The sequence below is a fragment of the Phyllostomus discolor genome, chromosome 1, assembly GCF_004126475.2.
Source record: "Phyllostomus discolor isolate MPI-MPIP mPhyDis1 chromosome 1, mPhyDis1.pri.v3, whole genome shotgun sequence".
In the NCBI taxonomy this organism is placed as follows: domain Eukaryota; kingdom Metazoa; phylum Chordata; class Mammalia; order Chiroptera; family Phyllostomidae; genus Phyllostomus; species Phyllostomus discolor.
The window spans coordinates 91164918-91179899 of record NC_040903.2 but is presented as its reverse complement, the minus strand read 5'-3'; the positions used below and the strand labels follow the sequence as shown (position 1 = coordinate 91179899).

Genomic DNA, 14982 nt, shown 5'->3' with positions numbered 1-14982 from the left:
TTGTTCTTTTATTTTGTATTTTATATTCAGTTGTTGATAAATATGTATTTCTTGCCATTTTATTGTTCATATTTCTCCTTCTTCTCCCCCTCTCCCTCTCCTTCCCCCTCCCCCTCCTTCTTCCTCCTCTTCAGAAAGACCCTTCAACACTTCATATAATGCAGGTTTGGTGGTGATGAACTCCTTTAGCTTTTTCTTGTCTGAGAAGCACATTTTCTGTCCTTTGATTCTAAATGATAGCCATGCTTGATATAGTAATGTTGGTTGTAGGTCCTTGCACTTTGAATATTTCTTGCCAACTCTTCTGGCCTACAAAGTTTCTATTGAGAAATAAGCTGACAGTTTTATGGGCACTTCCTTGTAGATAACTAACTGCTTTTCTCTTGCTGCTTTTAAGATTCTCTCCTTGTCTTCAAACTTTGGCATTTTAATTATAGTGTGGCTTGGTGTGGGCCTCTTTGGGTTTATCTTGTTTGGGTCTCTCTCTGCTTCCTGGATTTGTATGTCTATTTCCTTCACCAGGTCAGGGAAGTTTCCTGTCATTATTTTTTCAAGTAGGTTTTCAATTTCTTGCTCTCTCTCTCTTTACTGTCCAGTGCTGCTCCGCCCCAACCTGTGATGTAAATGTTGGTGTGCTTGAAGTTGCCCCAGAGGCTCTTTACACTATCCTCTTTTTCTTTCTTTTTGCTATCCTGATTGAGTGTTTTGTGCTTCCTTATATTTTGAATCACTCTTTTCTCTAGAAACTAATATAACTAATGTGATTCTCAGTTTTACCTACTTTACTGTTGATTCCCTGTAAATTATTCATTTCAGTTAGTGTATCCTTCATTTCTGACTGGTTCTTTTTCATGGTTTCCATGTCCATTTTTTTAATGCTGTTGAAGTTCTGAATTCATCTCTTCTCCTTAGTTTTTTTAGCATCCTTACCCAATGTTTTGAACTCTGCTCTAGTATCTTTCTTGTCTGTATTTTGTTTAGCTCTTTCTGAAGTTTTGTTCTCTTCTTTCATTTGGGCCATGATTATTTGGCTTTTCATTTTGACAGCCTCCCTGTGTTTGTTTGTACATATTAGGTAGAGCTACTATGTATCCCAGGCTTGGTAGAGTGGCCTAATGTAGTAAATGCCCTGTACTGTCCAGTGGTACAGCCTCTTTGTTCACCCAAGCTAAGCAGTCCAGGTATGCCCCTCTGTGTGAGCTGTGTGTACCTTCGTGATGTAGTTAAGCCTTGATGGGTACTTGCCTGTCAATGGAAGGGAATTTACCTCCAGGTCAGTCAGCTACAAGGACTGGCTAGAACTACCATGGAGAATTAGCTATGCAGGGCCCATCCCACTAAGCAGGACTTACTTCAGCAGGGCTGTTTCCCACTGAGTCTGCCCTTGAGTGTGATGCTTGTCGAGGTGGTTGGGTGGCACTTCAGTGTAGTCTGAGGCAGTCCGCTGGGTTCACTTGTTCTGGGGCCATCCATCATGACCTACAAAGCGATGTGCAGGTGGCTGCTACTTGTGCTGGGCCTGGCGGTGCAGAAGAGAGGCCATGCTGCAAAGCAAGGCTGGCTGCTGCCAATACTGGGCCTGGGGCCACTTAGCAAGTGGTATGGGACATGCCGAGGCCAGATGCTGCTTGTTTAAGAGATTTTAGTAAAGTCTGAAGCATGAGTCAAGACAGGCCACTTGTATGGAAAAGCCACTCGTATCAGCTTGCGTGGCCCAAAGTTGGTGGGACGGAGTCCCAGGGAATCACCTTGATGGGGCAAACAGTGAAAGCCAGCTTGATGGAAACTCAGATTTGGGGCCCACCTGCTTACTCAGTGTAGATGTGGCTTCTTCTTTATATCCTTTGTTGTAGGACTTCTTTTCAGCTAGATTTCAGGTGGTTCTTCATGATGATTGTTCTATAGTTTAATTGTATTTTTGATATCTTTGTGGGAGGTTTTGAGTACCATGTTTACCTACACTGCCATCTTGACCAGAAGTGTCAATAGGGGTGCATTTATATTTTTGAATTAGTGTTTTTATTTTCTTCAGCTAAATACCCAAAGGTAGAATTGCTTGGTTGTGTGGTAACTAAAATCTATTTTTAGTTTTTTGGGGAATTTTCATACCATTGTCCATAGTGGCTATACTAATTTGCAATAGTACTCAGGGTTCCCTTTTCTCCACATCCTTGGTAACACATGTTGACTTTTTATAATAGCCATTTTTACTAGTATGAGTGATATCTCACTATTTTACATTTCCCTGATTAGTGATGTTGAGCGTCTTTTCATTTGCCTGTTGGCCATCTGTATTATATGTCTTCTTTGAAAAAAATGTCTTCATGTTGTTTGCCCATTTTTAGATTGTTTATTTTTGTTGTTGAGTAGTATGAGTCTCAAATATTTTGGATGTCAACCCCTTGGATATATCTTTTATGAATTCTCTCGTTCAGTAGGTTGTCTTTTCACTTCTTTGATTGTTTCCTTCACTGTGCAGAGGCTTTTTAGCTTGATGAAGTCCCATTTGTTAATTTTTGCTTTTGTTTCCTTTGTTTGAGGGGAAATATCTGAAAAGATACTTCTCATACTGATATCAAATAGTTTACTACTTGTTCTTTTCTAGGAGTTTTATGATTTTAGGTGTTAAATTTAAGTATTTAATCCATTTTGAGTTTATTTTTATATTTGTTGTAAGGGTGGTCTTTTCATTTTTCTCCATGTATCTGTCCAGTTTTCCCAGAACCATTTGGTGACTGGTTTGTCATTACACTATTGTATATTATTACTTCCTTAATTGACTCTATAATTGAGGATTTATTTCTGAGCTCTCTGTTCTGTTCCATTGATCTGTGTGTCTGTTTTTGTGGCAGGACCATACTCTTTGATTATTATAGCTTTGTAGTATAGTTTGAAAACAGGCACCAAGATACTTCCAATTTTGTTCTTCTTTCTCAAGAATGCTTTGACTATTTGTGGTTCCATATAAATACTAGAATTTTTTTGTTCTGAGAAGAATGTCATTGGTATTTTCATAGGAATTGGATTGAATCTATAGATTGCTTTGAGTTGTGTCTTTATTTTCATAATATTAATCCTTCTAGTCCACAAGCACAATATATCCTTCCATTTATTTATGTCCTCTTCAGTTTTTTCTTCAGTGGCTTATAGTTTTGATAGTGTAGGTCTTTCATTTCTTTCTTTAAATTTATTCCTAGGGATTTTATTCTTTTGATGCAATTGTAAATGGAATTGCTTTCTTAATTTCTACTTCTGATTATTTATTAGTATGTAGGAACACAGTGGATTTCTATATATTAATTTTGTATCCTGCTTCTTTACTGGATCCTCTAGGGTTTTCAATATATACTGTCCTGTCATCTGCAAATAGTGACAAATTTACTTCTTCCTTCCCAATTTGGATGTCTTTTATTTCTTTTTCTTGTCTGATTGCTGTGGCTAGGACTTCCAATACTATATTGAATGATAGTGGTGAGAGTGGTCATCCTTGTCTTGCTCCTGATCTGAGAGGAAAAGCTTTCATCTTTTCACCATTGATGTTAGCTGCCTGCTTGTCATATATAGCCTTTTTCAAATTGAGGTAAGTTTTTTTTAATTAGAGCCTCCCCCTTCCTCCCCCATTATTCCTCTTTCCTCTCCCCTCTGGTCACTATCAGTTTGTTCCTTATTTACATGTCTCTAGTTCTGTTTTGCTCATTTGTTTTGTTCATCAGGTTCCACTTACAGGTAAGATGATATGGTATTTGTATTTTGTGGCCTATACCTACTTCATTGAGAGTTTTTATCATAAACAGATATTGAATTTTTGTCAAATGCTTTTTCTGCTTCTCATGAGAGAATCAAGATTTTTATTCTTGGTTTTGTTGATGTGATTAATCAAATTGTTTTGTGGATGTTGAGCCAACCTTGCATATCAGGTATAAATCCCACTTGATCATGTTATGTAATCTTTTTAGTGTACTGTTGAATTCAGTTTGCCTGTATTTTGTTGAGAATGTTGGTGTCTCTTCTTCAGGGACATTGGCTTGTAATTTTTTTTCTAGTGTCTTTGCCTGGTTTTTGGTATCAGGGTAATGCTGGTCTCAAAGGATAAGTTTGAAAGTGTTTCTTCCTCTTCAGTTTTTTGGAATAGTTTGAGAAGAAAAGGTACAAAAGTCATCTCTGGTCCTAGGCTTTTGTTTGTGGGGAGTTTTTTGATTACCGCTTCAATTTCATTGGTAGTAATTTGGTCTGTTTAGATTGTGTTTCTTTCTGGTTTATTCTTGGAAGATTGTGTGTTTATAGAAATTTATATATTCTGGATTGTACAATTTGTTGGCATATATTATATTTGTTCATAGTATTCTTTAATGGTTCTTTTATTTTGTGTATCAGTTATAATCTTTTATTATTGGTTTTATTTATTTATAGTCTCTTTTGCTTGATGAGTCTTGCTAGAGGCTTATAATTTTGTATGCCCTTTCAAAGATCCAGCTCTTAGTTCAATTATCTTTTCTATTTTTCTGTTTTCTATTTCATTTATTTTGGCTCTGATCTTTATTATTTCCTTCTACTTACTTTAGGTTTTGTTTGTCCTTCTTTTTCTAGTTTCTTTAGGGACAAATTTAGACTGTTTATTTCAGGTTTTTTTGCTTCTTAAAGTAGGCCTATATAGCTTTCCTCACATAACTACTTTTGCTGCATCCCACAAATTTTGTGTGTGTTCTTATTTTCATTTGTCTCAAGGTAGTTTTTCATTTCCTGTTTCATTTCCCTCTTCGATCTGTTGCTTGTTTCAAAGCATGTTTAATCTCCACGTATTTTTGTGTTTTTACAGTTTTCTTTCTACAGTTGAATTTCTAGTTTTATGCTACTGAGATCAGAAAATATGCTTGGCATAATTATAGTCTTCTTGATTTTACTGAGGTTTGCTTTGTGGCCTAGTGTGTGATATATCCTAGAAAATATTCTATGTGCACTTGAGAAAAATGTGTAATCTTCAGTGATTGGATGAAATACACTATAAATGTCTATCAGGCCCAATTGGTCTAATACTATTCCAGTGCAACAACAAAAAAACAATCTGATTTAAAAACGGACAATGGACTTGAATAGACATTTCTCCAAAAAAGATATATACAAATGGACAGTGAGCACATGAAAAGATCCCCAGCATCACTAATCATTAGGGGAAAGCATATCAAACCACAATAAGATACCACCTCATACCCATTAGGATGGCTATTATTTTTTAAAAAATGTTAGTGAGAATGTAGAGATAATGGAAGCCATGTACATTGCTGGTGGGAATATAAAATGTACAGCCACTGTAGAAAATACTATGGTGGTTCCTCAAAAAATTAAACATAGAATTATCATGTGATCCATCAACTCCATATATATATCCAAAATAACTGATTGGATATTTGTACAGCCATAACTGTATATTCATAGTGGCATTATTCATGATAATCAAAAGGTGAAAAAAACACACAAAGGTCTATTGACAGATGACTGAATAAACAAAATATGATATATACATACAGTGGAACACTCAGCCTTAGGAAGGAATGAAATTCTGACATGCTACAATATGGGCGAGCCTGGAAGATACTATGCTAAGTGAATTAAGCCAAACACAAAAGGACAAATAATCTATGATTCTACTTATATGAGGTACTTAGTAACATTCAAAGACAGAAAATAGAATGGTGGTTGTCAAAAGCTGGAGAGATGTGTGTTTGGGAAGTTACTGGCATGGAGAATGAAGTTTCAGTTGGGAAGAAGAAAAAGATCAGGAGGCAGATGGTGGATGGTATTTGCACAGAAGTGTGAGTATACTTAATGTCCCTGAAATGTACATATAAAAATGATTAAAATGGCAAATTTTACATATTTTTACATTAAAAAACATGTTAACAATTATGAAAATATTTGCCAACAAATGAATAAACAGATTCCAGCAAGGAAACAGATAAAGAAGCAAATGGAATTTTACAGCTCAAAAGTATAGTGCCTGAAATAAAAACTCAGTGGGTAGGCTCAACAGCAGAACAGAGGGGACAGAAAACAGAACAGTAGCAGTCACGCTGCCTGAATAACACAGCAGTTATGGACAGGGGGATAAAAACAACAAAGCCTCAGGGACCCCTGGGGTATAATGAAAGATTCCACATTTGTGTCATTACAGACCTGGAAGACAAGGAGAAATTAGGGTGGAGCTGGAAAAGAACCTGAAAGAATGTGGTTAAAGTTTTCTTTGTTTAGCAAAAGACATAACCTATAGATTCAAGAAAGTGAGGAAATCTTAAAACAAGATAAACCAAAAGAACTTCATGCCAAGACACATTAAAGTCAAACTTCTGAAAACTAAAGTCAAAAAGTCTTGTAAAAGATGGAAATGACACCTTACCTGGAGGTGGAAAACAAAAGGGAGTGTTTGGGTTTCTTATATGAAACTGTGGAGGCCAGAAGAAAGTCGCAACAAGCGTTGAAAGTAGTGAACTCTTAACCTAGAATTCTGTAGCCAGAGAAAATATTTTTTCACAATGGAAAAATGAAGACATTCTCAGCGGAAGACAAGAGAATTTGTCTAACCCAGAGTAGCCTAAAAGAATGGCTAAAGGAAGTTCTCTAAACAAAAGGAAATGCTTAAAAAAGAATTCTTGGAACATCAGGAAGAACAACAGATATAGCAAAGATGTAAATAAACACAACTCTCAAAGACTTTTCTTCTTGAGAGTTTTCTGAATTGTTTTAACTGAAAAAATACAGTGTTTTAAGTAGTTTTAAATGTATACAAAGTAAGTATCTGAGACAAATACATTGTAAACAAGGGAGAGCAACAGGACTAAAAAGAATGTTCAAGCAATCTGCAGGAAGTCAGGAAAAAGAAATATGAAACAAACAGAAAACAAAAAAGTGAAATTGTCAGCTTAAGCCATAACGTACCAGTCATTACATTAAATGTAAATGGCTTCTACCAACAGTCCCCAAGGTTTTTGGTGCCAGGGACCAGTTTCAGGGAAGACAGTTTTTCCACAGACAAAAGTGGGGGAGGGAGACAGGAGGTAGAGCTCAGGCGGTCATATGAACAGAGCTTCGCTGGCTTGCCCACTGCTCAATTCCTGCTGTGTGGCCCAGTTCCTAACAGGCCACAGACTGGTACTTCTCTGCAGCCCTGGGGTTGGGGACCCCTGGTGTAAACACACCAATTAAAAGAAACTGGTAAGAGTGGATTAAAACATATGACCACAGGTTGCTGACTGAGCTCACTCTCTCCCAAGAACACACCAAATACATACCTGTGAGTCAGTTTACCAGCTTTTGCACAACAAACAAAAGAGAGGGACCACATAGAGAAGGTTGGAGAACCACAAGAGCTCTCCAGGAGCTGAGGGAACAATCCTGGACTGGAGGAACTGGTGAGTGCCATTGTTTAATTTATCCTGAACGTGGATAGCAGGCACAAGCCCCATCCAGGTACTCTGGCTGACCTGCAGTGTCCCCAGCCACACCTCCTAGAGCTAACTCCTGCAGAAACAGAAGGGCACCATAGCATGAATACAAGGGGCCCCTCCACCCAGAGATTGACCCAGCAGGTACAGCATGGTGCTGCTTTGTGCACCCACTGGGTTACGCACACATGGGCTTCTCCACCTGGAGAGAGTGAAGAGCTAGCAAAATGCTATGGTATCTATCTGCAGGCTGTTCTGTCCAGAGAAGGTGTGAAATAGTGGGGCAACTGTGTGTTCATGTAGGACTGACCCTCCCAGAGAGTGTGGAGCTAGCAAAATGCTGTCGTACCCACATGTAGGACCACCCAACCCAAAGAAAGTGCAGAGTTAGCAAAACTTTGCAATACCCACCCACAAGGCTGCCCCCTGTGGAGCCAGTGGGGTGGTGTTGCTGTGCATAGGCACAAGGCTGTCCCACCTGGAGAAAGGGCAGAGCTAGTATGATATTGAGATGCAGTGTGAGCCTGCCTAGACCCTGCTCTGCCAGGGGACAAATAAGGAACCAGGACATGCAGGCAGGGCTAAGCACATGAGGAGCTGCACTGCCTGAGTAGGAATAGGACTAGCAAAGTGCAACTGTCTGCTCACAGTCCTGTCTCAGCTGGAGAGAGAGGTGGAGCTGGTGGGGTGTTAACATGCACACAAAGCAGCCTGCCCAGGCCCTCTGACAGGAGCCATCTTACAGAAACTAACGGACTTGTGGGTCAACCCAGTAGTATAATCACAGTGAATCAGCCACTTAAAAAGCTAATACGAAAGTTTTAAATGGATCACAGATACTTAAAGCAATAGGCCACACCAAAAGCATACCCACCAGCTTCATCTACATCAGGTGACCCCATCCAATTAGAACGGCAAGGAAGTGCACGCACACGCCGCACGCATGCGCGCTCGCGCGCGCACACACACACACACACACACACACACACACACCAGGCTGCCCCACCTGCAACCCACATGCCCATCCCAGGTATAACCAGCCTGCCAAAACTGTTCACAGTTTACGCAGAGATGACTCAAGACTGTGAAACAGCAGATTAGTTAATACAGGACAGGTTAGCAACTGGGAAGACAGTAGTGGAAATCTCCCAATCAGAACAGCAAAATGAAAAATTTTTTAAAAATAAAGATAGTATAAGAGAACACTGGGATGACATCAAACATCTTAATACTCACATTGGAGAGTTTCCAGAAGGGAGATAGAAAGGAGGAGAAAGTATTTGAAGAAATACTGTCTGAAAACTTTCCTAATCTGGGGAAGGAAACAGACATCCAGGTCCAGGAAGCACAGAGTTTCAAACAAGATGAGCCTACGGAGATAGTCTGCTATCTCCTGTGTGCTATAATGTTGATTGTTCTCAATTAACGTCTCAGTTTGATCGCTATCAACTTCAGCTGGGTTACCGGACCATGGAGCATCATCCAGGAAGAAATCTCTAGCATGAAACTTCACAAACCACTTTTGACGTGTTCGGTCAGTCACAGCACCTTCTCCATTCACTGCACAAATCTTTTTCTTTTTTGTCCTTAAGTTGTGTTTTTACCTTTCTTGAAAAAATAAATCATAATATGCCAAAAATTTTGCATATTTCCTTCCATCTTCAATATTAAGATGGCTACACAAAAACTAACCAATTTTGGTAATTTTTTTTAATGCATGCTGATATGACAGCTGTCACAGTACAATCTAACAAAATTGTTTCAAATGAAGTTAAAGACAACTAAGTGCTACTAAGAGCCATCTTACAGAAACGGACTTTTGGGTCAACCCAGTACTATAATCACAGTGAATCAACCACTTAAGAAGCTAATACAAAGGTTTAAAGACAATAGTAGTAAAATTAACTATAACTACAATAATTGATCAGGGGTAACACAAAGATAGAAAGCATGATGTCAAAAAAAAGAGTGGAGGAGGCAGTAAAAATAGTGCTTTTAGAATTCAATTGAACTTAAGTGCCTATCAGCCTAAAACAGACCGCTATAGGAGATGGACATATATATGAACTTCCTGGTAACCACAAACCAAAAACATACAAAAATTCACTCAAAAGGAAGAGAAAGTGATCCAATCAAAACACTAACAAAACCAACAAATCTAAAGGAAAGCGATCAAGAAGAAAGGAACAGTGGAGAACAACGAAAACAAAAAGCAATGAACAAAATGGTAATAACCACATACCTGTTAATAATTACTCTAAATATAAATGGACAAAAATGCTCCAGTTAAAACACAGGGTGGCAGAGTGAATTTAAAAAACGCTATATGCGGCTTAGAGTCACTTTAGATCAAAGACACACAGACTGCAAGTGAAGGGATGGAAAAAGATAGTCTCTGCAAATAAAAACAAAGAAAACTGGAGTAGTAATACTCCTGTAACACAAAAATAGACTTTAAAACAAAGAATGTAAGAGACAGAGAAGGATATTACATAATTTTAAAGGGGTCAATCCAAGAAGAGGACACAACTGTAAACATACACACACCCAACATAAAACCACCCAAATGTGTAAAGCAAATGTTAATAGACATAAAGGCAGAAATTAACAGTAATACCATAATGGGGACTTTAATATTCCACTTATTTCAATGAATAGGTCATTCAGGGAGAAAATTAATAGGAAAATAATGGCTTTAAATACCATTGTTCTGTTGGAGTTATTTATGTGTGTTGGTCACTAATCCCTTATTGGATATATAATTTGCAAGTGCTTTCTCTCCTTCTGTGGATTGCCTTTTCACTCTGTTGATAGTCCTTTGATACACAGAACTTTTAAATTTTGATCAAGTCCAGTTTATCTATTTTTCCTTTTGTTACCCATCCAGGAAATTATTTCAAAATTCAATGTCATGAAATTTCCATATGTTTTCTTTTAAGAGTCTTACTGTTTTAGCTTACACTTAATCTTTGTATATGATGTAAGGGTTAAATTCCATTCCTTTACTTGTGGGTATCCAGTATGTCTAATACCATTTGTTGAAAAGACTACCCTTTTACCATTGAATGGCATCGGCACCCTTGTCAAAAATTATTTGACCACATATTTGAGATTTTATTTCTGGGTTCTCTGTTATATTGCATTTGTTTTGATCTTTGTAGTTTTTTTAGTAAGTTTTGAAATGGGGAAGTATGAGACCTTGAACTTTGTTCTTCTTTTTCAAGATTGTTTTGGATATTCAGAGCCCCTTGAGATTCCATGTGAATTTAGCATGGATTTTTGTTTTAACTAAAAACAGTGGTTTAGTTCTATACCTCCATCTCATTAAAATAAACATCAGTTTGAGGAATGCTGATTGCTTTAAACTTAACTGGATCTCAGTCTTCCCGTGTAGTAGTTCTCAGAGTCAAGAGTTCTGTATTTTACTGTAACTGAGGTGAAATAGAACCAGAAAAAGCCTGAAAGAGGAAGATAGGAAATCCAAAAGGGAGTGTAGTGTCACAAAGAATTGAAAGGATGTGAAGTATATATAACCTTTTTATTTGCCACAAAATTAATTTGAAATAGATCTAAGGTTTTTCTTTGATTAACCTTCATATTTGAATTATATAACTAAACCTTGAGATCATAGAATGAGCTGTGTTTAATTATAACCCATTACCCTAATCAACCTTACACTGTAAAACTTGACATATGGTTTATCTTTATAGTAACATAGCAAGTAAGTGTTTTCAGATTTTTTTTGTTATAACATCTCTACAGAAGACCTCTATAGGCTACTGCCATCTTTTTCCAGAATTGTTCCTAGTTTTATGGTACCATCTGAATAAACATTTTGGATATATGTATCTGTTGTCTTGGTTTTTGTCTTCCAGAATCTCTACATAAGGAAGTACAGGATTTGGCCTTCCTAGATGTTGTGTCCAAACTTCGCAGTCATGAAAACAAGAGTGTTGCTCAACAGGCCTCTCTCACAGAGCAGAGACTTACTGTGGAAAGCTGAGAGTGCCCCTCCCCGAAACATGGCATCATCCCTTCTCTGGTTCCCCCTCTGTCCTCCATCCAGCTGCCTCTTCTGCTTCATTCTCATCCATATCACTTGTGCATGCGTGTAATGTTTCAATACCAATTGAAGAACTCTGTATGTACCTGCCCAATAAGATTTCTAAACCCATAATTAGTGTGAACATGAATTTGTCAAAAACAAGTCTCCACCTATAACTGTTCTCTTATATTCCTGTTGCTTGAGCTACATTGAGTAGAATGTGCATGTTATAGTCCTATGATGATATAAACTTGGTACTACATAATGACTTGCTCCTTACACTTGGTAAACTACATAATAATGTACTGGTAAATTAGAAACAAACAAGAATGCAGCAGGATCTGTCTAGCTTATTAAAGGTGATACTGAATACTAAAAATAGCTCCATTTTTTGGTGCTTGGTAAGCACAATGACCAGAAACTATATGGCTGCTCACTCATTAGTCTTACCTACTAATGTCAAACTTATGGTACCTGGAGTTAAATGAAATCCACTCTTCACCCTATGGTTTCTCCTTCCTAAATATGTAGACTCTTGAAATTGCCACAGACTTGGCAGAATTTCCTGAGGTTTTTGTTTCATGTTTAATTGGCTGTCATCAGTAGCCTGATGTTGAAAACATTTGTAGTTTTCAGTATGAAACTAAGGGGTTGAAGAATCTCTATTACACTAGTACATCTTGGCTTTTTGGCTATATTTTAGATTCTTACAATGTACAGTTTCACCTCAGAACTTTTTCCAGCAATTAATCAGCATTGTCTAGCACTTGTCTTTAAAAGTCATTTAGGCATTGTTTTCAACTAAGGAACTTGAGTATAGCTCATTGGACACTGGATTTTTTTTTCCTGTTTTTCATCATTCAGCTCAAAAGCAAGAGGTTTCCTCTCCTAGTCCTTTTAAATCTTGTATTAGAATTAGCAGAGTATAGGGAAATAAGAAATAACTTTGTCTAGACTAAAGAAAGGAAGCAGGTTATAAAGCCATAGTAGCCAGTCCAGTTCATTCTGCAGATGGCTTCACACCAGTAGCTGTTCGAGTCTCCCACCTCCACTTTCCACAGAAAACTGCAGTAGATTTCAAAGGCTATCAGAAAAGGCATGGCACCAGGTATGAAGCACGAGATGAGAAGACCTCCTGGGAAAATACAATGTACTCTTCACTGCCACTACCACCACCAAATGGATTTTTAGAGCTTTGAAACACAATCTTTGTAAATTAATCAAAACATCCCTGTGACATACCTGCCTTCTCCCCATGTCCTAGTGTGACAGGTGCAGGCTGAAAGGTAGAATGGGCTCAAATGGGCAGCCAGGGGTATAGCTGCTCCTTCCTCCCACCATGAGATTGTGAACATCTCTAGGTGATCGAAGTTGGACTTTTAACTCTGAACAGCTATAATTCAAGAAAGTCAAAACCCCAATGGAGGTAAAGAACCCTTTGACTTACTCCCTTTAATGTCCGAGAAAGGGACTGTTATATGCTACACTTCCTGTAAGAATGATCTTGTTTATTGTCTTCTCCAGGGCTGGATCATGGACTATATTTTATTATAGTTTTGAAAGACATCTGTAATGTTGCATAATAGGCTGTCCATATTAATAACTAAATAAATAAATTGTATATCAAACCATAATAGCATCCTGTGGTTTGTTTGTATATTTATTTATTTCCATCTCCTAGAACAGTGCTCACTCATCATTGGTGCTCAGTAAGTAGTATTTGTTTAATGAATTCCTATTTCCTTGTAACTTCCAAACTGCCTAAACAAATTCATGATAGATTACTAGAGAAATTAAGATATTTGTCTGACTTCAGAGAATTTTTTATCGTAAGATCTATCCCTGTTGAAAAAGCATTATATAGAAAACCTCAGATCAGAAGGATCCAAAAATCACAGATTTGAGAGAAGCCTCCAGGTTGGCCAGCTGCCAGCAGTCAGTTTGCTGATAATGCTAGAAACTCTTGTCTCCAGCAAAAACCAAGTGCAAAAATTCAAATCACAAATTGTTCTATGGAGGAACCAGATCTTATGCCCTTACGATGATAGAGGCCCACCACACTAGATGATGTGCTGCTTGGCATGGCAGTGGGTAGGAGCCTGCAGACAGTACTATCCCTTACCTCCTATGGCTTAGCAGAGGCCACCTTTAAATTAGTTTGCTACCCACTGAAGGTGTATTCTAAGGGAGGGAACGGGAGGAGCAGCACCACAAAGCTTGATCACCTTGTGTCAGGACCAGAGCACAGATGAAAAACAAAACAGCCAAAAATGAAAGGGAAGATGTTGAGTGAAATGCACTGGGATGTCCTCCCTCCCTCTCTCCTAGCTCCTTGGAATCCTGTTAACACCCAAATAGCAACCTCATTGTTCTCAAAGCAAAATTGTTTAACTATTGCCCATAATCCAATGTTTTCCTTGGCAAGACATGTTTTGAATATACTGATAACAATGGAGATATGGAACAAAATGTTTCAGTTCTCAAACGGTTTCCCCTTGGAGGGAATAGAATGCAGCTCTCAGACACAAGCATTAGTGTGAAGTGTTCTGCGAAACCCTGTGTGTGAACGTTTCAAAAAGAAGTGCTCTTTGGTATCATTAGAAGGCTTATTATCTAATTCTGCTGAACATAAAGGGCGAAGATATCTATTAGGTGAGCATTACCCTTTGTGTCCAGCTGTTATTAGAATCAGTAAGCTTAAAAGCCACTTCTTAACTCTAAGCAGCCATAATACTTGAAAATATTAAAAAGCACTTAATGATATTTGGAAAGAATATTCATAGCTGTAATCAGGAAAATTTTAAGGGGTTTTTCAAAGATGAAATCTCTTACTTTACATACCTAAATACATCATTATAATGTGTAACTTCATAGATAGGTGTTTTATAGGTCTGCCTAAAATGCTGTGAATAACTATTTCAAAAGTGTGATAAGTACAGCCTTGGCCAGTATGGCTCAGTTTGTTGGGCATCATCTTGCAAAAGAAAAGTTCACAAGTTTGATTCCCAGTCAGGGCACATCCCTAGGTTATGGGTTCGGTCCCCAATTGGGGCGCCTATGAAAAGCAACCAATCGATGTTTCTCGCACTGATGTTTCTTTCTCTCTTTCTCCCTTCCCCTCTCTCTAAAAAACCCTCTCTCCTTTCCTCTCTAAAAGCAATGGAAGAATGTCTTCGGGTGAGAATTTTTTTTTAAAGTGATAAATGTAATAATTCCTCCTTCCCAGGGTTTTGTGACATTGAAACTTACAGAAGTTGAAGATAAAGTTGGATGATCTTATGGCCTAAATTACACTCCTCTGTTCCCCCTGCAGGATTCCCACCTAAAGGGATTCAACAAACAGCCAAATGGGAGACGATGTGTCTATTAATAGTTTGAGGAACAAACAGTTATCCATGCAGAATGCATAACCCCTTGCTCCTTCCCCCACAGTCTAAGATGGCCAAGTCTGCAGAGCAGGCCTTGAATGTCAGTCCCACTAGTACTTCCTTCTCCTGCCTC

At 38.1% G+C, this 14982-nt stretch overlaps 1 protein-coding gene across 9 annotated transcripts in view; it reads left to right on the top strand.

Moving 5' to 3' along the window:
- Window positions 1-13115, top strand: part of RAP1GDS1 (Rap1 GTPase-GDP dissociation stimulator 1) — a 149182-nt gene extending 136067 nt beyond the window's left edge. For all 9 annotated transcript variants that reach the window (XM_028505853.2, XM_028505849.2, XM_028505850.2 and 6 more), the window contains one exon: window positions 11312-13115. In XM_028505853.2, the coding sequence (XP_028361654.1) occupies window positions 11312-11439 (128 nt within the window). In that variant the 3' untranslated portion in view covers window positions 11440-13115. The remainder of the gene's footprint in view (window positions 1-11311) is intronic.
- Window positions 13116-14982: the final 1867 nt, after the last annotated feature.